Source organism: Camelus dromedarius, chromosome 19 (assembly GCF_036321535.1).
Source record: "Camelus dromedarius isolate mCamDro1 chromosome 19, mCamDro1.pat, whole genome shotgun sequence".
In the NCBI taxonomy this organism is placed as follows: Eukaryota; Metazoa; Chordata; class Mammalia; order Artiodactyla; family Camelidae; genus Camelus; species Camelus dromedarius.
Genome location: NC_087454.1, coordinates 12,057,722 through 12,084,231, shown reverse-complemented (window position 1 = coordinate 12,084,231; position 26,510 = coordinate 12,057,722). Strand labels below are relative to the sequence as shown.

Genomic DNA, 26,510 nt, shown 5'->3' with positions numbered 1-26,510 from the left:
TTTTCTGAAATGTTCCTGTTATACTTTGACTTTAGATAAGAGAAAGCTGGACCAAGTTTAAAAAAAAAATGATGATCCAAAGTATTAAATTCCTGGTCCCATTGCTATCTGGAGCTAAGTCACTATTTCTCAATGCCTTTTACAATTATAAAACTGAAATTCATGTGTTAGGATGATGACTGAAGGCTCAATCAGGCCACAGGTTAAGGAGCTACTGCTTTAAAAAAAAAAAAAAAGAAGAAGAGAAAGAACACGAGGACACTAAAATTGATTGCAAAATTGAAAATTCTAGAGAATAAAAGAGATGATAATGAGGTGTCTTGCGGTATCAATTACCCTCTTCCTGCCAACCAAGAAATTCCAGATCATTCAAAACCATACCAAGACATTCCTTATTAACTTTTTTATTTTGAGATAATTTTAGACTTATGAACAGTTGCAAAAATTGTACAGAGTTCCTAAATGCCATTCCTCCAACTTCTCCTAGTGTGAAATGAACACCTTACATAATAGTTAATTATGTAATAATAAAATTTACATTGACACAAAATAATTAAACAATCTGCAGGCCTTATTCAGACTTCACAAACTGTCCAACTAATGTCTTTTCATTTTTTTCAGTCCAAGATCCAGCTCAGGTTACCACCTTGCGTTTAGTCGCCATGTCTCCTTAGCCTTCTCCAATCTGTGGCTGTTCTGCAGTCTGTTTTTGGCTTTCATGACCTTGACAAGTTTGACTAGTCCAGGCCACTTGTTATTTTGTACAACGTTCTCCAATTTGGGTTTATCTGATGCTTTTTCATGATAGGGTTGAGACTATGCATTTTGGGCAAGAACATCACAGAAGTGGTGCTGGGCTGTCAGGAGGGACATGAGGACAACCTGTCTCAATACTGTTGATGTTAACTTTTTAACTTGGTTAAAGTGCTATCTGCCAGGTTTATCCACCCCTTGAAATCAACAAGTATCTTGTAGGGAGATATTTTAAGATTCTTCAAATATCCTATTTCTCATCATACCTTTGTTTGCTAATTTTTGTATCCGTCAATAATTCTTGCCTATGATAATTATTACTGTGGTATTTGCTTAAGAGTGATTTTCTATGTCCATTATTCATTCTGTATCTGTTCATTACAATTCTACTATAAAGGAGAATTGTCCCTTATCCCTCATTTATTTGTTTATTCATTTTATTTAGGTCAGTATGGATGAAAGATATCTACTTTATTTACTGGATTCGAATCCATTACTAACCAGATCCATATTTAAATAATAGAAACAAAAATTTCTAAGTATCTTCTCAAGTATCAAGAGGTCACTCCCCTCAAAGCAACTACTAAAAAATCCTTAACTTGATTTAAAGTGATTTATTATTTCTCCTTTGAAATTTGTACTAATCTATCTGTTAAATAAAAATGTCTCTCTCCTCCTATCCAAGCATGAAAGACCACTTTTCCTCCTCCTCCTCATCGTCCTAAAAATTCTTTCCAAACAGAAAAAAAAAGTTTCAATTCAAAGAGAAAACAAGTTCAATTTCATTGTAATAGAATAAGAACAATAATACCAGAACAATAACAATAAGAAGCTACTAATTACCTGCAACCATTGTCTTTTTTTTTTCCTTTTCTTTTTTTTTTTTTTTTTTTTTTGGTAAAAATTAACCTGAGGCTGCTTATTAAATACCCAGTTCTTACTCTGCTGAAAGTCTTTGCTTTTCTGCTTCCCTCCACCTGTGCCAGAGCATATCCAGGGGACTCAGAATATCTTTGTATGGAGGGTGCTGAGACTATTACACATAACAGGTAATTGGATATATCTAATATCTACAAATGAGAAGAAATGAAAAGGAAGGTGTACCCTTGTGTATCATTGTTAACCATGACCATAATATTTAAGCAGGCATCACCACCTACATTGACACTAACCCTACAAAAAACAAAGTAAGAGAGGGGGAAGACAGGAAAACCAGCTTGCCAGGGAAGCAGGTTGGCTAAGAGTGCAGTGTGTTCTCCTTACATTGATAAATACAAGATACACTGTCTTTTAGTTAAGAAAGTGGAATGGTTAAAACACAGAAGCTAGGGGTTGGCTTTCATAAACATGTTACTCATCAAGGTCTGGAAAGTCAGAACAGAAGAGGCGTGAAAAAAAAAAAAGGCCAGACTTCACTAAGGTTTAGCCCTTTAAATTATATTTCCGCTTCAGTTGCTTTTAAAAATTAAAGAACAGGCTGAACATAGAAAACAATAGACCAGTATATCTGGAAATGGAACTGATCACTAGCAGATCATCACAGCATGTCAAGGTTCCGGCAATTTTTGAGATGCTATGATTTGCAAAAACTATTGGCAAGAGAAACAACATGGGCTTTATGGATAAGTATTTTATCATGCAAATACAGAAATTAAGAATGTTTTCTATTTCAACCCAGAAAATAAGAACTGCCCTCCCGAACAGAAAAAGAAAGCTGGCACATTCACCCATTCACTCGAGTGCAGTAAGCCAAGCTCACACCAGCTATCAAACCCTGGGTGAAAAAGCAAGCGGGCATCCTTGTCTAAGAGCCGGAAGGCAGAGCCCACTGCGGAGGTGAAAGACGGGGAAGAGACCTGGAATTCCAGGGCCAGGAACCTTTCAGAAAAAGACTGCCTTTGGTCTTCTTTTCTCATCTGTTCTCTGAGGCTTCAGTACACCTTCCCACATCATCCCTCCCGCCTCTCCCTCAGCTCATCTGTGGGTAAAAGGGATGTGCCCTCGGGCACTTCCATGTGACACCTTTACCCCATTGCTTATGTCTGCCATTAGCTAAAGAAGCTTAGAAACTTGATATTCCACTTACATGTAGTTTTAAAACTACATGTTTTAAAAAGTTTTTAAAGTTTTCAATGTGTTCTAAAAGTTTTAAATATGTTCTAAAATAACATCCAGCTGGGAATCTCAAAAATGTCCAGTGACTCCAGCACGGCAGATGCCTTTATCCTGCGCCACCCCAAAGTTTTAGTCTTCTTCAGCCAACACATAATACAGCCAAAAGTTGTTAGACACATTCAGCCCCTTCCCTTTCAGATCCCTAAACCACAGTGACAGCAGTCTGGCCACTTGCCTGGGCACCCTCATTTTTCCACTGCCCCGGATTCATACTCTGATAATAGGGGGAAAAAAGAGTTAAATGAAGAGATGGCAAGTGGAGACAGTGCTGAAGGGTGATGGGGGGAGAGGTGGCAATTGGATCTCTTATCATTCCAGCAGACTTTACGAAAGCCACCATAAATAAACATGCAATATGAGTAAAAACTGTTTATTTTGCAATTGTAGCTTCAAATTTCTTAGCATTCCAATCCTCCATCCCTCCATCCAGGTCCTTGCACAGTGCCCCACCTAAATCCCTTCCTGTAGCAATTCTGGAGCCCCCATTCTTGACAAGAGCAGATGTACCCATTCATCCTCTGGGTGCCTGGCACTAGCTGTAAAGGCAGGTTATTTCAGTGCGCCGGGACTTGGAAGGACGATCAGTGGGTGAGAAGCTGTCCCCTGCCGTCCATTGCCAGCTGGCAGCGGGAAGAAGTTCAGCCTCTCAGGCCGTGTAATGATAGACGTGTGCTCACCACTCAAATTGTACCCGGCCCAAACAAATGGCTCAAGCTCTCCCAGCAAGTGATGGATGCTGCTTCCCTGACACTGCAAGGAAACTGCTCAAATTAGTCATCGCTTGTTTAACAGGGCTACTAACTTCAAGCAAAGGCCTTGCCTGAAGTAATGCTATCAGAACCAACCATCTGTGTCCTGCCTTTCATAATTTCACGTTGGACAAGATTCCTGGATCAAATACATTTGAAACACTGCAGAGCAACAGCTGAAAGTACCAGATGACGCAAGGAAGGAAAATTTTACTTTTCCCTGGCTCCCCATGGGCACACCTCTAGCCACAAGTCCCCAGAGTCACAGCTTCCCACCAGCTTCCATGACACTGAAGGGAAGCTGTCTTTTCTACTGTTTCTTACATAAGCAAACAGTAATTGAACTGGGCTTTGAATGCTTTGCTGATGAAGCTCCTCCTGATAAAAGGTAAGAGGCAGGGCCATAACTGGGCCAATCTGGATGCATTAAGAAGACAGGCAGATTTGCAGCAACATGGATGGACCTAGAGATGATCACACTAGGTGAAGTAAGACAGAGAAAGACAAATACCATATGTATCACTTATATGTGGAATCTAAAAAATAATAATACAAATGAACTTATTTACAAACAGAAACAGATCCACAGACACAGAAAACAAACTTATGGTTACCAAAGGGGAGGAGGGGAGAGGGATAAATTAGGAGTTTGGGATTAGCAGATACAAACTACTATATATAAAACAGATAAATAACAAAGTCCGACTATATAGCACAGCGAACTATACTCAATAGCTTGTAATAACCTATAATGAAAAAGAATATATGTATTTCTACAACTGAATTACTATGCTCTACACCAGAAACACAATATTGTAAATCAACTAAACTTCAATTAAAAAAAAAACAAAAAGACAGGCAGGATTTAAAGCTTGCAGGAGACACGCATATGAAGCACAGTCAACTTTGCAAGCTAGACCTACCCAGGAAAGCATTTGGAAGAAAGAGCTCAAATTCCTAGTGTCCTTTGAAGATGAAGAAATGTTACACTCACATGCATTTTATAAGACAATGAACGGTGAAGAACCATGTATTGTAATAAAAATTGCAGCAGCAAAAAGGGAACCTGAGCCTTAATCAGAATTGCTCTTAACAAGCAAAGTACATTTGTGTGTGACCTGTAAAAATGAACATTTTTTTTAATGGAATAAAAAGCCACAAAAAGACAGAATCCGGTCAAGCACAATGTGGATGAGCCCTGTTGGGGTATACTCAATGATATTTAGATGAAGAGCTGTGTATGATAGTAATAACCAGATATAAGGAAAGCTTGATGCCAAGCAAGTCAGAAAGGGAGGTGGTACAGCCCACGTTCATGTGTGTGCAGTATCTGCTCTGAAAGGAGTTGTCCCATATAAACTGACAAAGCTACCAATCTCTCTCATACAATCTATTCATGTCTCAGATCCAAATGAGAGACAGTCACCATCACCACTACCACATTTTTTCATTCTGAAAAAAAAAATAGTGACAAGTTGGTTAAGAACATTTGATGACTGTAATTCACACCCATCTATAGTCAGGCTCTTAGCAAGACCAGTGAGTACAGAAATGGTCCTTTAATGCCCTGCAGTGTCTCTTACTCATCTAATAGGAAACAGGCTTCGGCGAATCTAAGAAATGCCATAGCTTAGTTTGCAATATGCTTTTGTTCTGTTTTTCAAATATCCTTCTGTCATTTTTAAGAGCCATTATGGGTTTACTTGGTTTTAATGCAGCCTACAAGTAAAATTGTTTTTGAAGTAAAGCTGGGTCAATGAAATCAGCATTAGGGAAGTGTGAATGAGAATGTGAACAGAGGGAAAAGGAAGGCTTAAGAAGAAGAGAACTGTGGGGGAAGTCTATACTAAGAAAATCAGAAAAGTTAAGATGACAGCCTGTCTTCACTGATCTGTACACATCAGCCCTAACATTTGATATCCAAAGTGTCAATGGCTAATGGTTACCATTCACGTAAAGTCTAGAACTCTGCTCTGTAATGAACTTTCTGCAGTGATGGAAATGTTCTATTCTGTGCTGTCCAAACTTGATAACCACTAGCCACATGCAGCTATGGACTACTTAAAATATGATTAGTGCAACCAAAGGAATGAATCTCTAATTTTAATTTTAATTCAATGTAAACAGTCACATGTAGGCTTATCTGGATGACAGGACTATGATTAATTTCAAGGGCTTATTTAGAAACATCACTTCATTTCTGTTTGATAGATTTTGTCCACATGAATTAAGTAACATTCCCTGGCAGACACAGCTCTGGCTTGCAAGTATTTCATGGTTTGCCTAAAATGAACAATTTCTAAACCATGATGCATCCCTCTTATTCCTTTCCCCCAAAACGCTTCAAGCTCATCTGTACCACTTCCCTGATATTCCTTAAGCTGAACTTTGGGAACCCAGAGGTGGAGTGGTAAGAACTGGTCTGTAACATCTTTGACTGCTTTGCTTACAAAGCAAAGGACATATATGTAAAAACATCCATTTGTAAACAAAGCATGTATATGTGTGTGTGTATTGGTATAGGCACATATACACACACATACACATTTACACACACATGCACGCCACTGAGCTTCCAATCACCAAGTCCTTTATCATGAATTCTATCCACCTACCTAGTTCTCCTCAAAGTCATGTAATTATGGTGGTCAGAAAGAACTGGATTGGAATTCTAGCTCTTCTGCTCTTGACATAGGCACGGCTGAGCAAATTACTTAGACCTTCTGGGCCTCAGTTTTATAAGCTGAAAGGGTTAGCTGGTACCCTGGCTATGAAAGCAAGCAGAAGAGTGTGGACCAGATTTAAAGGGAGCAGGACCTGAAGGTTCAAAGCAGATTTAAGGGCAAGATACTCACCAAAAAAAAAAAAAAGAAACAACAAAAAAGAGATATAACACAGTGTTAATACAACGGGAAAAGAACTCACTCCAAAAAGACATTTCTGTGCCTGATAAAAACTGAATGAAAGGCCTTTCTCTGCTGTTTGGAAATGGTTCAACTCAGGCTACCTGTGTAAAACCACAATAGTTTATATTGTCTATAACTGTGGCTAATCTGTTACCTGTTTATCTTTATTTTTTATTTTTTAATATATCTTTATTGACGTATAGTCAGTTTACAATGTTGTTTCAATTTCTGGGGTACAGCACAATGCTTCAGTCATACAGGAACACACATATATTCATTTTCATATTCTTCTTCACCATAAGTTACTACAAGATATTGAATATGGCTCCCTGTGCTGTACAGTATAAACTTGTTGTTTATCCATTTTACCTATATTAGTTAGTATCTGCAAATCTTGAACTCCCAATTTATGCCTTCCCACCCGCTTCCCCCATTTATCTTTAAAGTAAAGATCCCAAGACCACCCACTATTCAGCCTCCAAAGCTCACACTTGGTAAATTTGATTTCTAGTACTTTCTCCTATTCTAGAGATTCTTCAACAGAGAGAGCATTTATACACAGAACCCAAGTAAATAACAGCTTTAACCATTTGTATAAAGAACCCAAAGATGTGTAGCAGTAAAATAATCCTTTAAAAAGTTAACAACTGTATTTTGTTTCGAGACCCCCAGGGAGGGAGGTACATAAAGAGTCAAGGTCCTAGGAAATCACGTCCACAGGAAAGAGGGAAGGACCAGGGCGCTCACCCATACCTCAGCTTCCTGCAGGGTCCCGTGGTTTAGGCACACCATGTCAGGGCAAGTGATGGGAGACCCACATCCTTCTCGGATTGCCAGCTGCATGTACTGTTTCAGACACTAGAAGGAAAAAAAAAGACAGACAATTACCCACCACGTTACAGAAGCACCGAGGTTACATAACTACCACTGCCTCTTCTTAATTGGCAGACTTGGGGCTCTGGTACTCAGGAAACATAAATTATCACAAGTGTGAACACTACGAGCCATCACTTCGGAAAGAATGCAGAGACAGGTGATTAATTATGTATGACTTCATCCTAAGAATACTGAGTTTATTCGAGGCAGCAAGTCAAACTCCTGTATGTGCACACATTTTATCCACCATAGATTGGGAAAAGAAAAAACACTCTTTTGCACTAATGGCAAAAGGCTTCTTTTTCCCTTTTTTTTTTTTTAACTTATGTGACTTCCCAGATCCATTTTTACCCAATTGTCCTCTCCCTCAAAATTTACCCAAAGGTAGAACTCTGACTCTCGTGCTGAACTAGGCAAACAGAATCAAAATAAGATTAAAGAAATAACTAATCTAGAAAGACTCTTAATAGCAAAAACACCTGGAAAAGATAATGTCAAAGAATTTGAGAGGATGAGACCTTTCCAGAACTATGGGCCTTGGGAGATGCCATGATGAGGAGGTTTGTGTAGAACCTGGGGAAAGAAAAAACTGGACAGGAAATAAGAAACCCAGAGAGAAGAGGCAGAACACCAAGGACAAACTTGGTCTACGCACTGCCTGCGCCAATGGGATCTTGGGCAGCAGAAGGACATGTGAGTCGCACTGAAAAGGCAGGAGAGAGACTGACAGCATTATGAAGACCTCTGACTTCTCCCTTCTCTCTTCTAAGCCACCCCAGCACCCCCACAGGAAATTGAAAGCCGTAGTTCCAGAAGATAAAACCCTTAAGAAGTCCAAAAGTTGGCTCCTCAGTTTCTGGTAATTTGTTCATAATCGGTGAGCTCTTTTCTATATGCATAAGGAAAAAAAGTCAAACTCAAATGTTTGAGGTGGACACCCCCCAAAATACATAAGCATCAATAAATTAATGACTCTTACAAAGGGATGACTAGTTATCATTTGGTTCCAATTTTCCCAAATTTATAACTTATGTATCAACCTGCTACATTAAAAACATTGCTGTTGCACCAACCTTTTATAAAAACTGAACTATTAAATAAATTCTATGGTCAGAATACTAATGACATAATTGTGAAGTCTGTTCCATTCATTGACCATCTTTATGCATTTTCCCCACCTAAAAATAAAACTATCACAATTGTATTATTTCAGAAAAATAATTGTATATTTATTTGATTGAAATTACTGTTACAATGCACTAATGAAATAATGACTGGGGCAAACCATTTAAACCAGATTTTTATCTCTTTAAGGACTTAAAAATTCCCTTCTCCAAAGAGTCGATTTTATATCACAGAAGAATCTAGAAGATAACCTAAATATCCAAATTAGAAAAACATGTAAATAAATTATGCTAATTCATGCAATAGAACGCTGAAGAATCAAAAAAAATACTTTCAAATAATGTTTAAAGACATGGGGAAATGCTTCTGATTAAGTATGAACTGGGGAATAAACGATGAATTGTATGAATTGGAGAATAAACAATATCTTAAGTCACTCTGTTCCTACAGCTGACCACACAGAGATATAATATTTAAACTTTCACTTCCTTGCTCAAGAGAAGAGTCAACAATCACTTGCTCTAAAAGTTACTGTGCCAAACATGGTCTCTAGTACAAGAAAGAATGGTAAGTAGGAAAAGCAGCAGCAAGGAAACGTGGGGAAGAACTTCAATGTCCAGGCAAAACTCAGGAGAAACTGCAAAGATGGTTCATGAAAAACAGTATCACACTACGGGACAAATGAGTAAAGGATGTGCAGGCTTGTCCACCCCACTCTGTTCCTGACGACCTCTCAGCCTTCTATCTGCCATGCAGATCCCAGCCTTACTGCCTTGATCTCCTCCCACTGCCACTTGAAATTTAAGTAGAAAGACTGAAAATCGGTGGTCTCTAGGATCAAGGGGAAGATTATATGAGAAAAACAAAGTGAACAGTGTAATGAATGTCAGATCCTAATATCTGGGCTCTCCTCAGTGCCCCTTTATCCAGTGACGATGGGAAAATTACCTAAATGATGATCCAGACATGCTTCCCTTAATTTTTAAAACAGGGACAATAATTGTTTTGTATATGGTATTAAAGAATGTTCTAATTTCAGTCTTTTACAGGTAGCTGTCCAGTTTTCCCAGCATCACTTACTGAAGAGACTGTCATTTCTCCATTGTGTATTCTTGCCTCCTGTGTCATGGATTAATTGAGCATAAGTGCGTGGGTTTACTTCTGGACTTTCTATCTTGTTCCATTGATCTATGTGTCTTTTTTTTGTACCAATATCATGCTGTTTTGATTACTGTAGCTTTGTAATATAAGCCAAGAAATGTGATTCCCCTGGCCCTGTTCTGCTTTTTCAAGAATAGTTTGGCTATTCAGGGTCTTTTGTAAAACAGGGGTAATAATACTTGTTACGGTTACCTCACACAGTTTAAAACACTCACACACACAAACACAAACATGAAATTTTGTACATGGAAGCCCTTTGGAAATTCGCAAACTGTGAAATATTTAGTCATATTTCTACTCCATTTCACCTGATCTTAGACTTTCAAAAACTTTGTGGAGAAATGTTCATCTGTTAGCCTCCTGAGATTATTCTATCTCCACTCCCTTCAGGAAACCAGTAAAACAGCACTTGTGGTGCAGAAGCTCCATGAACAGCGCAGATACTGATAACAGAACATCACACACACCTCCATTCAAGCCTCTCTGTAGAACCCTTGCATCTACAGAAAAGGCTTAGAGTTAAGTGGGAACTGAAGAGACTATGTGAGTCTTTTCAGGCAAAAAAAACTCATTTCCTCTTAGACTGCAAATTTGTAAAGATGAAATCTAAGCTTTCCCATGAGTTTATAGTGGATGTTCTATTTGATAATGTAATGCTCATAGGTACACTGCAACCACAATACATAAACCCAATGAAATTTGAAGCTCCCCACAAAGACTCTGCTGGCCACAATATTACGGGACTCATGATTTTAGGATAGAAGTTAAAGCTGAATACACTGAGTACAGGGCATAAGTATATATACCCTATGTGTCCCCTTTTTTAATTCTAAGAAACACTGGTTCCAGATAGAGATTTGTAAGTGCAGGTTGTTAAGTGATGCTCTAGCACCGCACTTGACCCTCTATAACCATGGGCACGCATTTCTATTCAAAGGCAAAGGGGGAAAACAATCAGTCCCAGTTACTGCCTCTTACTGAATTTTCAAGTATATGTCTTCCATTAGCCTTCACTAATATTAAATCTCAAACCCTCTCTTCTTCAATATCTCTGGCTAAAGCACAAAAGAACCAAAAGCATTTGCATGAACACCTGTGCATGCTACACAAACCAAACTTAAGCAAAATGGTTAACAATTCTGGAAGAAATGGTATGTGGCTTGTAAGTAAGACAGAAAAATATAGAAAGAAAAAAGAAAACTATCGTCATTTAGTCACATTAAAAAAAATCACATTCTATTAAACAATAGCATTAAACAGACACTGTTTTCATAACAGCTAACAGAATTCCAAGGGAAACGTTTCAAAAATAGAACTTTTCCAAAATCTTGAAGACCCAAGGGGGAAAAAAAGGAATTTTTTTTTCTTTTAAGTCATCAACATTTCACTTAGTTTGGTAGAACACAGAAACATCCTTAGGCCATTAACGGTTGTGTATAATAATAAGGATGTTCCTCAAAATCATTCCATAGCCCTCGAGGATGCAAATGGGATCTAACTAAGGATTTAACCATCAAACACCTAGTGAACCAGATGACTTGTCTCTTCCAACCCTGAGAGCCTATGAATTATGCACAATGGAATCTTCCAGAAAGGGGTGTCTCCTAGGCCCCTTTCAGGGATGTTGTTTTCTGGTGTACCAAAGGGCATTCTTCATGAGGTGGACAAGGCCAAAGGGGCTACAACATTCAGACAAAGCTCCTACATACACACCCAAGAAATATATATATATATATATATATATACACACATACACACACATATACTACACAGTTACACATCTCTGTCAATAGATTACACCTTTCTTAAAGTTTTTTTCTGGGGAAAAAAAGCATTACAATGAACAGTCGATGGAACTGGATTCTAATATCAAGACTGAAGTACAAGTTCTCAAGTCTCCCCTGCATCTTGGGCAAGTCATTAACCTCTCTGGCCACAGCACTCACAATTAGAAAATGGGACCGTATCACCTGCTTAGTCTACTCTCAGGGAAACACAGAGTCCTCCGTGAGGATAAATACGTGAAGATACTCTGAAAAGTGAAAGAGGTAGGCAAATGTAAAGAATAACTGGGAAATGGAATAGACGTCTCTGAACTCTAGGCAGGCATGCAGAAATGAAAGTCCCCGAAGAGATTTAACCCCAAGAGATCAGTCTCATGAGAATGGGGAGGGGAGGCAGGAGGAGAATAGGTATTCTCAGGAGGAAAAGGTAGTGAGTGCCACTAACTGAAAGTTAAAATTGATCCCCAGGATCTCGGATGCTTCTAGACGCAGGTGCTGGGGTTCTGAGGTCAGAGAAAGACCAGCAGCCCACATGGCTTGAAGCTGAGTTGGCAACCTACTAACCTAGGGTTTCTCATCCCTAGCTCAACCATGGGAGGGAAAGAAGGTGATGAGGGAGGAAGCATTTAAAACCAAAATCTAGACTGACCTTGAGTATCTGTTTTGCTTTTTATCATTCCTGGTACAATGCTGTACACTAAAATGGACATTTAATAAAATGTAAGCCAACACTTCTCGGCCTCAGTACACAGTTACATCACAATGTCTCAAGAGTGTTCTAAATAACATCTCATATTGAAGCCAATATCCTGTTTACTCCAGTTGAGACTATGATGCCTGCACACGACCTAAGAATAAAGCCTTCTTTGTTGGATGCTGTTGAATTAAATTATTGGTACAACTCTAGATTGTATCTCTCCCAATTCAAAACCCTTTTAACACACCCAAAGCATCCGGGTTTGGAAATGTATAATGGTTCAAAGACATTCAAATAAATCAACAACCTATGCTGAGCAGTAAATTGTTTCCTGGTATGACATGATCCTAAAACTTCCTTCTTACAAAATCCCTTTCAGAAACCTTGACTTTTCACAATATACTATTTCTAGGGATGGAAACCACCTTCATACTGCTTTCCCAATCACACAGGACATCAGAGGACTGACCGGAAAACCTGGTACCAGATGACTCAACAGAAGCCCCAAATCAAACAATAAGCCATAAGTATGGTTCAAAAGGGAGCTTGGCTTTACATTTCTCATCTTTAAGCTTCTCTTATTTGAGGAAGCCCCTCTTGCCTTGTACCCCAGGCTGCTGTGATGCTCAAGCCTCTCTGCTCCCACAGCACCTTGAAGCTCAGCTGTCACAGAACTCTTCAAACTGGGTGCAAGAGTGCATTCTTGGGAGCCCATGAGTTCTCCCCGGCAAGGTTTTATTTTATTCCTATTATATTTATTTAATGATATTACTAAAAGCAAGGAACACCCATTTCCGCTCAGTGCCGATGCTCACACTTGTGTTTGTGGTACAGCCCTACTTTGCCAAGCAGGAATGCTGTCACTGTCACAGGCAGATGAGAGACAATGGAAGCATCTGGGCCAAGCTGAAAGCTGTGCAAATCAAGAATCTTAGTGATTCCAACACAGAAAGGTGGCAAGATCACTGAGTTACCACTTGTTCACTGTTAAACTCAGAGCCTGTTAAAAGTGATTTAGTGGAAACTAAACACCAGCTATTATATTCATGTTAACTTTAATTTTTTGCTATATAATTTTGGTTAATATTCAGCATATGCATTTATCCTGACATTCTTGTTGTTTAAGAGATGTAAGTCTAAACGTGCTTATGCCTGGTAGTATGTTTGCAGTTTAAGTGAGATTAAAATAAAAATAATTGTAAAATACTTCAGTATTGGGGTCCCAATTATTTTCCCCTTCAAAAGGAATCCCAATAAATCCATCAAAAGGAAGAGAACATTGATTCTCATGGCAGTAGGGATGGTATGGCATTTGCCTTTGAGGACAGATCAGAGTTTCAGGCCCTTCAAAGAGAATTTTATGATCTATTCAAACGCCCTCTCTCCCTCAATTCTCCAAAAGACTTGGATTTTGCTCCCAACTTGCCAATATTCCCAGCAAGACCTTAGGTAACACCAGATGTTAACAACTTAAGTATGTTGTTCACGGAAATAACGCTGCGATTTTCACCCTACATTGCAGAAGGCTGTGAATCTGCTTGTCTCCCCAGGAGCCCAGGAGTTTCTTCAAGGTCTGAATCATATTTTATTCCTCTTCACAACCTCTAGAAACATCTGTCAAAAGATCTGGCACATGGTAGGCACTCACACTTCTCCTTTGTTGTACTTATTATAATTTGGATTTTAAAATCTGGTGTATATAATTATGTACCCCACCAGCACCACCAAAATCTCACTCTCTCCACTCATTCCACCTGTCAACGTTACCAGAAATTTTGACCTTTAGGTTTCTTTGATGAAAACCTTGTTTCCAGAATGCTTCTGTCATCATTCACAAGAAATTATTGTGAATGCAGGGGGATAATAATACAGGTTCGTGGTTCCCAAGCAGGGGGAAGAGCCCTAAAAAAAAGGATCTACGACAAATATGTTTTTACAGACAAAAAAACACTGGTAACGATGGACGCCATTGGAAAGGGCAGCTGTGATATTGTGATTTATAATAAGAAAAGCATATTTGGTCTTTGTACTTTTTCTAGCACAGAGCTTCTAAAACCCTTAGAATTTCCTTCGTGGTGAGAGAGATGATTATCTCTTGTTATGTTAATGAGGTGACCTTTGGAATGCCCCTTGGGTCACCTAAGGATGGGGGCTGGTTGCCAGGGGAACCAATGCTATGATTAGAGGGTTGGAACTGGCAAGTCACACCCCTCAACTTCCAGGAAGGGGAGAGGGACTGGAGGTTGAATTGATCACCAATGGTCAATGGTTTAATCAGTCATGGCTATGTAATGAAGCCTCCATAAAAACCCCAAAATGATGGGGTTCAGAAAGCTTCCTGGTTGGTGGACACATGGAGATGTGGGGGGAGTGGTGAGCTGGGGAGGGCATGGAAACTCCTATGCCCTTTCCCATACCTTGCCCTATGCATCTTTTCCACCTGGCTATTCCTGAGTTACATTCTTTTATAACCAACCAGTAATCTAGTAAGTAAAATGTTTCTCAGTTCTGTGAGCTGCTCTAGCAAATTAATCACATCCAAGAAGGAGATAGTAGGAACCTCTGATTTATAGCCAAGCAGTCAGCAGTACAGTTAACAACCCGGGCTTGAGACTGATATCTGAATTGGGCAGGTGTGTATGTTGCAGGGGTTGGGGGTGAGGAGTTTTCTGGTACAACTGAACCCTTAACCTGTGGAATATGACACTGTCTCTAGGACTCTGCTGGTATCTGAGAATTGCTTGGTGGTGCGTGAGGAAGGCCCTCACAAACACACACGTTGGAATAGGGTACAGGAGCCCAAAAGAGCAGCCTCAAGGAGAAGCCCTGGGTAGTAGAAAGATGTTTCAACAGGAAGGCAGTGATCTTCAAAGACAACGCTCACCAGCCTTACTACTCAAATACCTTACTGACAATGCTTCTCAAATTTTAATGTCCATTTAAATCATTCAAGGATCCCATTAAGATTCAGATTTTGATTCAGAAGACGTGGGGTGGGGTCTGAGATTCTGCCCTCCTCGTAAGCTCCCAGATCTTACCGATGCAGCTGGCAGACAGAAAACACTTTTGAGTAACAAGGTCTAGCACAAAGACTCTCTACACTGGATATTTAATAGAATCATCTGGGGAGCTTTCCAAAGTCCAATGCCCAGGCTACACCTCAGACCAATCAATTCCGAAATTTCAGAGGGAAGGACTGGGCATCAGTATTTTATATTATATATATATATATATGTATATATATTTTATTGACATATAATTCATGTATCTTATAATTCGCTCATGTAATGGCTTCTATTGTAATCACAGAATTGTGCAACGATCACACATTGATTTTAGAACATGTCATAATCCCAAAAGAAACCCCATGCCAATTAGTAGTTATTTCCCATTTCCCCCCAAATCCTCCCACCCTCGCCCCAGGTTTAGGCAACCACCAGTCTACTTTCTGTCTCTATGGATTTGCCTATTCTGGATATTTCACATAAATTGAATCATGCAATACGTGGTCCTCTGCGACTGGCTTCTTTCAATAGCAGATACATGTTTTCATTTTTCTTAGGTATATACTCAGGAGTAGATGTGATCTATGATAACCCTACATTTGTCTTTTGAAGAACTGCTAGACTAGTTTCCTAAGCAGCTGCATCATTTTACATTCCCACCAGCAGTATGAGGGTTCCAGTTTTCTTCAAGTCCTTACCAGAACTTGTCACTGTCTTTTTTATTGTAGCTATCCTAGCATGTGTGAAGTGACATCTCACCGTGGTTTTGATTTGCATTTCTCTAATGGCTAATGATTTTGAGCACTTTTTCATGTGCTTATTGGTAATTTACACATCTTCTTTGGAGAAATGTCTATTTAGATCCTTTGCCCATTCATAATTGGGTTATTTGTGTTTTTATTATTGAGTTATAAGAGCTCTTTATTTATTCTACGTATGCCCCTTATCAGATATGATTTGCAAATTCTTTCTCCCATTCTGTGGGTTATCTTTTCTCTTTCTTGGTGGTGTCTACTGAAGTATAAAGGTATTTAATTTTGATGGAGTCTGATTTTTTTCTTTTGTTCATGCTTTGCCTAACCCAAGGTCATTAAATTTTTTCTATTTCCTATATTTTCTTCTAAGAGCTTTTTAGTTTTAGCTCTTATAGTTAGGCCTATACCCCATTTTGAGTTAATGTTTGCCAGTGGCATGAGGAAGCAGTCCAAGTTCATTCTTTGCAAATAGATAACCAGTTGTCCAAGCACCATTTGCTGAAAAACTGCTCTGTCCCCCTGAATTGCTTTGGCAACCTTGATGAAAATCAACTGACAATAAACATGAGAATTTATTTCTGGACTTCCAATTTTATTCCATTGATCTATCTCTCTATCCTTTCAATGGTATCACACAGTTTTGATTATGGTAACACTGTAGTTAGTTTGTAAGCAGTAAGAGAGTTCTCCAAATTTGTGCTTCTTTTTCAAGATTGTTTTGGCTATGTCAGGCCCATCAAATTTCCGTATGAATTGTAAGATCAGCTTGTCAATTTTGGCAGAGGATAGTTGGGATTTTGATGGGAGTTGTGTTGAATTTGTAGTTGCATTTGGGGAATACTGTCATTTTAATAATATTAAGTCATAATCCATGAACATGGGATATCTTTCTATTTAGTCATCTTGAATTTCTTTCAACATGCTGTAGTTTACAGAGTATAAACTTTGTACTTCTTTCGTTAAATTTATTCCCAAGCATTTCATTCCTTTTGATATTATTATAAATGGAATTGCTGTCTTTAATGTCATTATCATATTATTCTTTGCTAGTGGATATAAATACAATTGACTTTTGTGTTTCATATTCTGAAACCTTGCTGAACTGGCATTAGTTATTTTTAAACTCTCAAAGTGATTACAATGTGCAACCAAGTCAGACTTACCAGGTTCAGTACCACCCATGCCCTCAAGTTTAATCAAGGAAGGTATGTCCATCATCAATGCCTTTACATCATTTTGGAAAATTCAGAGGCATGACCTCCACAGGAAGGAAGGACTCTTTTCTAACATCTTCATACAGAATACGTGCATCAGCTAGTTCCAGAAGAAACAGTAAAGGAAGCTTAAAGGGCAAATTATAGAAGCAAAATTTAAACATACATTAGAATTTAAAGTATCTTTAAATATTTTCTCCCAAAATAGTGCTGTTACTCTTTCTGGAAAAAGGTACTAACATCCACCTTGTAAGTCTGAGAACAGTCATTCGATATGGGAGATTAAATCTGGGCCCCAATAAAAGTACCTCCTGTTCCCACCAAGCAAGAGTGATCAAATGCTTCTATCTTTATCTCAAGTGATCATGAAACAACCAAATTAAGATAACTGGTGACAGAAATAGCTCTGAAGAGAAATCCCCTGGAAATGTTGCAGTCTGTCCAGTCCTCACAATGAAGCCAATTAGATCTGCTAAACTGGAAGAACATTTCAGAGCAGGGAGCAGGCACTAGGGTCATAAGGTCTCCTTCCAACATGAGTAACTCAGTAACTCTTCAGCTGACCTTTCCGAGGCTTTCTCTTTTGTCCCGCCTGCACTGCCTTTCTTAGCAGAGGGAGGCCCCAGTTCTGATACCAGTTCCAAGGAGATCCATGTGTGCCAGGTACTATCTCACGACACAGTATACCCAGAAAAGCAACCGAAGTTTCCAAGAGAAAAAAAAAATAAAAAACAAGAAGTCTTGCCAAATTTACATCCTTCCATTTCCTCCAAAGAAACATTAGACCTCAGAATTGCCAGCCCTCAGCTGGCCCCAAGGCCTCAGCCAACAGGCCCAGGACAGGCAGTGAAGATAAGCACAGCCCAGATTAAACATCAGTAGATTCCACTGAACTCATTTATCACTTTCCTTCTCTCCTCCTGTGCCCCTAAAGAGTCCCTATTTGAACTCTCAAGCAGCCCTTCTGACTCTCTCAAAATATACATAAGGGCTCAGCAACACAGAAAGGAACAAATCCCAAATTAATAAACGGTCAAGAAACTCCTTCTGCCAAGATGCAAGGCTATGCAAGTGATTTACATAAAATATAACCGTTCAACCAATCTAAGCAAACAACTGGAGAATGAAGTACTTACACTCTACTAGAGCATTCACAGTGAGTATTAAAACCATACAAGGGACAAAAGGCTAAATGGACAGATAGACGTGTAATGAAGCAAGTCAGAGTAAAGAGTTAATGTTGGAATCCAAGAGGTGGTGGGAACATAGATATTCATTGTTAAAATGTTTTCATCTTTGTTGTATGTTTGAAAAGTTTCATACCAAACTGTTGTATATTTTTTAAACTAAAAATCAAAAAGAAAAAGTATACTGTTCATTAAATCTCAGATTTTAGTGTTCCTTAAAGCAGGAGTCATGTGTGTTATTTTACATAAAACCCCAGTATCTGTATTAGTATTTAAACCAGAGTTTGAATAAATTACAGTGAAATAAAACCTTAATAATTAAAACTAATGGGAGCCATATTGAAGAATAATTACCTAAATTTTTGAAATTTTAAAAGAATATTTACACCAGATAAATGGAAAATGAAACTAACTCACTGTCGATTCCATTTTTCTCTACAGGATATAACCTATAAAGTCGGCATGTAAAATAGCTCACATCAATGACCCGAAAGTTAGACAACAGTGATGCCGTTAGTTTCCTCAGGAGGATACTCCTTCTCTGCATGGAGTGATGGTTAGGAACTAAGAGCCATCGGTGTGGTACAGACCTAAGCCTTAAGCAAACTTCCTCTTTGATTATATTTACAAGAGAGAATTTATTAGATTTAAGACTGGTAAAGTTGGACAATGACCCATGGTAACTAAATTGAATATGAGCAATCCTGTTTTATTCAAAATTAACTCAAAATGACTTTATTCAATTATCCATAGCAATATCAGAATATCTTTCTACTTTTAAATTAGGTGGTAACAAAACTGCAACTATTCTCACCCCATAATTTTCCCACAAGACTCTCTTCTGCCAAAATGTGAATCTTCTTGACATTTCCTAAAAAGCAAGTTTCCAGAAATCAGGGAGGTTTTATGTGCTGCTTTCCTTTTTTTTTTTTTTTTTTTTATTGCCATAATTTGAACCAGTCTTCCTTTCCTTTCTCTTAGTAAATCTGTAGGTCTACATATCCCAGGCGCTATGGATGCTCTTGTTAAACTCTGACCACCACTTTCCAAATGTTTTGCATTAGCACTGTATTCCAGCAAATTACACTATCAAAGCAAAGATCATAAGTCAAAGCCATATGACCAGTTGTTTCAGAAATGTGTGTCAGTGGTCACAAAAGAGACAGAAAGGGCATACTATTCCAAAGCACATGATAATGAGCAATTCATATGTGCTTCACCCATAGCGTGAGTGCTCTGCAAATACCTTGGACCAGTGCATCAGAATCCCTGGGAGGAAGAACTGAAACATAGATCGCTGGGCCCCATGCCCAGAGTTTCTGATTCAGTAAGTCTAGGGTGGGGCTCAAGAGTTCATAATTCTAACAGGTTCACAGCTGCTGCTGATGCTGCTGGTTTGAGGACCACACTTTGAGAGCCACTAGCCTAGAACTAAAATATTCATTACACGAGAGGCAGGAGAAAGTAGGAGATGATGGGACCGAGAATATTTGTCAGGCCCCTATGATCACTGTGATATACGTCTTAAAATTACCACATTCAATCTTCACAGCAACACCGAGACCGGTATTATCCATCTCACACCAAGCAGTTCAGTTACTTACCCTAAGTTCCCATGACTGGGAAATACAGGAGTGGAGATTTAAACCAAGGTCTAATGGAGACACAGCCCTTCCTGGCTGCCCCACTACATCACCATGATTTCCGTGTTATGAGAAAGAAAGCATAAGAAAATACCGTAATCTTTACAACTTGAAAACACTACTTTTGTTCCTCCTGAAGGTGACTCACCCCGTAAACCATAAAGTTTTTCAAAGACTAGAGATCATTCCATATTAAAACGCTCTGGTTTTCACAAAGTACCCAGGAAAAGCAGATATTACAGCTATAAAAGGTTTTTTTCCAGTTGCAGTAAAGATCTCTGTGCCTTACAGTACCCCATTCATTAATTATCCTCAGCACACAGGATCACTTGGAAACTGGCAGGCTGAGGTCTTCCTGGGAACACCAGTAACTCCACAGCATGATGTATGAGGAGGCTGGAAGACCACCAGTATTTGAACTAGGAAGTCTGGGCTTGAACCCTGAATTCAGTTTCAACATTTGAATATACACTAAGTACACTGGGAACTTCCAAGTGTGTAAATCAGACTTCTTAATCTCTCAGCCCTTGGTTTCCTCAAATAATTTGCCCAAAGTCACAGCAAACTCCTCAGTCCTTTCAAACAGGGGCTATGGCTGTGTGTCCCTGCAGTCTCTAGAGCTCCTTGAATTTTTTAAATCATTTTCTACTTACATCTTCCTTAGACTAACCTTTTATGTACATAAGAACCAGTTGTCATTTTGTATTATATAGGCCATTGTCCAGCTTTAGAAACTTTTAGGATCACAAACACCTAATATGGGCCTCATCCGTTGTTCATGCTAACAAATAAAATTTAGGGAGCATGTACTATGTGCTAGGCAGTACATTATGTATTTTCACAGAGGTTGTTCTTATCTCATCCAAACTACCCTATGGTCTAGGAATTAAGAGAATGGATCTTGGGCAAGCAACTTAATTCTGCACTGGTTTCTTGATCTGTAATATGGAGGGTAAGAGTAAATGGGGGAAAAATATATATGTGTGTGTGTATGTGTGTAAAATATATATAATATACTCCATAAGAGGTACTCAAATGCTCTCGCTTGTCCTTCCTTGATTTTTTAATTGGAAAATAAAGAGGGGGTCAAAGAGGATGTGGAGAAAACAGAACCCCTCACATTGTTGATGGGAATGTAAATTGGTATAGCCACTGTGGGAAACAGTTTGGAGGTTCCTCAAAAAACTAAAAATAGAACTACCATATGATCAGCGATTACACTCCTGGGTCTATATCAGAAAAAAACAAAAACACTAATTCAAAAACATACATGCATCACAATGTTCATAGCAGTGTTAGTTACAATTGCCAAGATATGGAAGCAACCTAAGTGTCCATCAACTAATGAATGGATAAGGAAAATGAGATGTGTATATGCACACGTGCGCATGCGCGCGCACACACACACACACACACACACACACACACACACACACACACAATGGAACACTACTCAGCCATAAAAAGAGAATGGAATTTTGCCATTTACACCAACATGAATGGACCTGGTAGGCATGATGCTAAATGAAGTAAGTCAGAGAAAGATAAATATTGTATGATATTAATTATGAGTGGAATCTAAAAAATACAACAAACTAGTGAATATAACAAAAAAGAAGCAGACTCACAGATTTAGAGAACTAGTGGTTACCAGTGGGGAGAGGGAAGTGGGGGGATATGGGGGGAGGGGAGTAGGAGGTACAAACTATTAAGGATAAAATAAGCTACAAGGATATATTGTACAACACAGGGAATAAAACCAGTAGTTTATAATAACTACAAATGGAGTATAATCTTTAAAAATTATGACTCACTATATTGTACACTTGAGCTTATATAATATTGTACAGCAACTACAGTTTAAAAAAAAAAAAGACAGGGTCAAAGAGACTGAATTAAAACCCTCCATTCCTGTGGGTAATAACTCACAAACACTTTCCAGAAGAGTCAAACCAAAAGCACCTTCTTACTGGAGGTGGGAAATAATTCAAAACCATTGAGGCTTTCGGTTAACACAGAGCTATTTATTTCCATGGAAATGGAGTGCAGAATGTGTCCAGTCTGATTCCAAGAGGTTCCGTGCATATCTGAAATCCACAGCATAACCAATCTTTGATTAATTTAACTGTTCAGAAAATGAATTTTCCAGTTAACTCACAACCTTTTTGGCTGCCACTTACCTAAGTTTTTAAAAATTTCTTTTCCTACTTAGTAACATCTTGTCCCTGAAAATAGTTTTCTTGTGTGTGTGAGATAACACATCTCCCACCACCGTAGGACAACTGCAGTGAGCACTACCTTTTCATTCGCTCATGTCTCCTACGTGTTACACTTTTCTCTATAAGGCCCATTTTTCTAACTTTAGAGTCCTGTGAATACTAAGGTGTGAAATCAGCTAAAACTGTCCTGGGACTGGACAAGCCATATATCTTTTAAAGATAGATTCATGAGATGAGTTTGTCTGGCTGCAGTAAACTTCCTCCTTTAAAAAAGGAAGCAAGGATTAAACAATGAGATATGTTCTTTTCACATATCAGATTAGAGAAGATGAAAAATTTGAAAATACCCAGAGTGTCAAAGAAGGGGCTTTTTCTACACCATTGGTGGGAATGCAAAAGTACGGTCTACCATGATAAATAGAGTATATGTTGATGAGAGTGTTTTCTGAGCTCTCCCCACCCCCTTCCTTCATCCTACTCCAGTTTTGCACACTTTCAGATCATTCTCCACCCTATGCCAAAGCCACTCTCCCTACCCCACATCCAAACAAAGCCTTCCATTGGCTCCATGATGCTCTTGAACATGACACACAAGACCCCCCATCCATTTCTGCTTGCCTTTCCAGCCTCCTGCCCAAGCACACCTATACTTCCAACGATAGATTCCAGGGATGTCTCTCAGCTCTCAGCGTGGTTCCTCAGTAGCTCATTCTTCCTTAGTTCTGTGCCTCACACACAGCTGCCCCTCCTTCCCTCAGCATCCTTCCTATCCATAAGCCCCACCAACACTGCCATCAAGCAATCTCCTATTCATCTTCTGGTCTCAGCCCCTCAAGAGAACTTCTCTGACCTCCTCAAGTCTAGTCCAAGTGGGTTCCCATATGAACCCACAGCACATTGTACTTCCTTTATCAGTGGGTCTGCTTCCCACATGAGAGCTGGACTGGTTATGCTTCATGCACACAATGAGTGCAGTGCCTGGCACACAGTAGCACCAAAAGGAAGAGCAGAATCCAAACTAAGATGGGAAGAGACTTAAAGGAAACTGCGATAAAGTACAACTTCAAAAGGTATAAATAGATCAACTTTGTTGACTCAGTAGATATTAGGACAAATTCTCTCACTGGACACCCACTTTTGGCTGCTCTCTCGTCGTGGTGTGCATGTCTGGCCAGCCTATCACATTCTGACATGTGGTTCAAAGAATTAAACTTTGGCAAGGTGCACTTTAAAAAAAAAAAGAGATACAAGCACAGATCACTAATGTATCATCTTTTTATAACCTTCTTTGTGAAAAAGAAATTAAATCTTGTTTCATAGTATAGAACAAACCTGCTACCCTGATACCATGTATTTTTCTAAGAGAAAGTAGAAAAGCTTGAAGTACTTGTTCAACCAGTGATCAAAGTCAAGACTGGAGTTTTTGCAAATAAAGCTTATTCCAAAAGAACTGTGTCAACCGAAGCAAAGGAGGGGGGAACAAATTTATTAATATTCCCACTGGACAGAGTGCTGTGGGTGAATTTTTAATGGGTAACCTTGTCCTCCAACAGAAAGATAACCTTCATTCAAATAATACAGGGCTAATTAGTAGACTAAAAATTAAGATTTCAATCAATTTTATTCTAGAGAACAGAACTAGTATTAACAGGTAGAATTTATATAGAAACAGGTTTCACATCGATGTAGAAGAAGATAGTTTAGAATTAGAATTTCCAATAAGTGAATAGCTGGAATTACGGTATGCCCCAATCCTGGAGGTTTTCAAGTAAAATAATCACATCAAAAGCAGTAGAGCTACACACGCCAGCTGTATTCTGGCCACCGCACTACATGCTTTATCTAGATTATCAACCGCAATCTTCTCCCTGACCTTATGAGATGATATATTATTATCCCTACATTGTATAAAAGAAAATGAAGACTTAGACTACCCAAAGACAGTAATGGCTACCATCTACTGGTCCAAGCCACTACCATCTCTGCCCTGAATTATCATACTTACCTTCCTTAGTTCCTTGCTTTCACCCCTGCCCTTGTAGTTCATCCTCTATGCAGCAGGCAGGGTGACTGTGATGGTTAATTTTATATGTCAACTTGACCAGGTCATGGGATGCCCAGATATTTGGTTAAACATTATTCCTAGGTGTGTCTGTAAAAGCATCTCCAGATGAGTTAGAACAGAGATTAGATGCGAACATATCAAGCACATTCCCAGCTTAGGACCTCCACACTGCTTCCCTCTACTTAAAAAATTCTCCCAGACATCTGCACAGTTCGTTTGCCACATCCTTCGGATCTCTGTTTAAACACAGCCATGCCTCAGTATTCTTGGGGGATTGGTTCCAGGACCTCCAGTGGATCACAGAGTCTACGGATGCTCCCTTATATAATGTGGCATAGCACAGTTGGTCCTCCGTATTCATAGGTTCTGCATCCACAGACACAGAAGGCCGTCTCTCACACTTTGTCAGTAAGACTTCTCTGACTGACAAACATTAAGTAGAAGCCTCCTCTCCCACAGCATTCCCCATCCCCTCACCCTCCTTTGTTTTTCCTCAGAGTGCAGAGCATCATCTGATTTCAGTATTTACTTGTGTCTGTATCTTGCACTAAAATGTGACCGATCTGAAAACCAGACCTTGATCTGATGCTTCACTACTACATTTTCACCATCAGAACTGTGTATGGCACAATAAATCTTTGTTGAATAAAGGAAGCCCAGACAACCAGATTTGAAACCTATTCTCTTAAATGTCAAGCCATACTAGCAACTAGGAGCAGAACTTCTTTCTTTAGGAGGGTAGGGGGTCTAGAAGGCCTAAGATCCCTTCCAATTCTAGGACTATGAGGCCACGACACTGTCATTAGGCCCCAAGAGTATGCCTCTCTTTTGCTGCTGTTTCGTCTGGCCACATTTTACCACTTTCCTTGAGTAAGTAAGTGGTAAGCGTTAGGCAATGGATGAGATCATAGGTCCAGGAAGCCAGCTCCTCCTTGAGTCATCTCTAATCCATTTCTCATGCTGGTACAGTTTGCTCTCATTTCTCAGATGCTATCTGACCTGCAGCCATTGTCAGTGGAAAAACATAGAATCAAAATGTGTGTTTTAAACCAGTGGCTTGACTGACAAACAAAAAAGTCATCGTAGTTTTATCATTAGAACTCTACACAAGTGTAAGCAGCAACTATATTCAAGTCATTCACAAATAAATAAAGACAAAGAGGAATTCATTGGCTCACTGTCAATCATCCAAGATAAAGTTAAGGGAAACCATAAAGCCAATCTTGCAAGCCAGTGTATTTTAATACCAGAAACCAGCAGAGCAAGAGAGGGCTCTAAACTGGCAAAATTTACTTCTGCCCATTTAATGCTACCAGAAGACATGGGAATCCAGAGAGCTGGAGATGTTAAAGTTTCAGGAAAAGCTGGCAGGTCACAGGACCAGAAGAGGGGACAGAAAACTCCTCTATAACATTGCTGGAGTAAGGTGCCTCATTATTTCCTGCAGCTCCACAGAGTTCTCAGTAAAAGATACTTAAAATTATACTGACTAAACATATCAAGCCAGTAAGTAATTACATTATTATATTTGTACTGGGCATCAGCAGTTCTTAAATAAATAGTAGCTTGAGACAGTCTTCCATCGGAACCTTTTACATCCATCAGAAACGTGCTCATCTTTTCACTTTCCAGCTTGTATGGGTTTTTGTTTCTCCTGTAAGTCCTACTTCTAATTCTTCAGTTGAAATATCCAGCCATTAGCTAGTCTTCGGACAAATCCAACAGAGAGATTTCTCACTCTTAATCCTAACTGCTAGTCTGCGGGTGTCTCGGAATAGCAGCAAGTTGAAATCATCTATATAACCACCTTTCATTAGCCTTTTATAAGGCTAATGAGGAAGCAAGTCAAGTCTTTACAGGATTTCCTTCCTCGAAAACATTTTTGAAAAACAGGATAGCGCAGAGTACTGACAGGACTCAGGAGAGAAAGGAGTAATAATGTTAACTTCCTGGGGGCTTGTGACTGCGCTGGTTGCTGTACCGGGGTTCTCGTTTGATGCCTTCGACAACAGTCTAAGATAGGTATTATCATCCACTACCCTCCCTCCATCCCACAGGTGAGAAACTGAGGTTCGTGGAAACCAAGGGCCTTGCCTAAAGCCATACACCATTACATGGGAAAGCCTGAACACAGGCCCGGGTCTTCCTAGCTCTGTATTTGCACTTTTGATCACCATGCATATGACCCTGGAAGGG

At 39.2% G+C, this 26,510-nt stretch overlaps 1 protein-coding gene across 5 annotated transcripts in view; it reads right to left on the bottom strand.

The window, feature by feature from the left end:
• Positions 1-26,510, bottom strand: part of RNF144B (ring finger protein 144B) — a 133,699-nt gene that overhangs the window by 22,932 nt on the left and 84,257 nt on the right. For all 5 annotated transcript variants that reach the window (XR_010376818.1, XM_031435145.2, XM_031435146.2 and 2 more), the window contains exon 3: positions 7,337-7,441. Coding sequence is in view for 4 of the 5 variants with exons in the window: in XM_031435145.2 (XP_031291005.1) it covers positions 7,337-7,441 (105 nt within the window). In the remaining variant the exon portion in view is untranslated. The remainder of the gene's footprint in view (positions 1-7,336; positions 7,442-26,510) is intronic.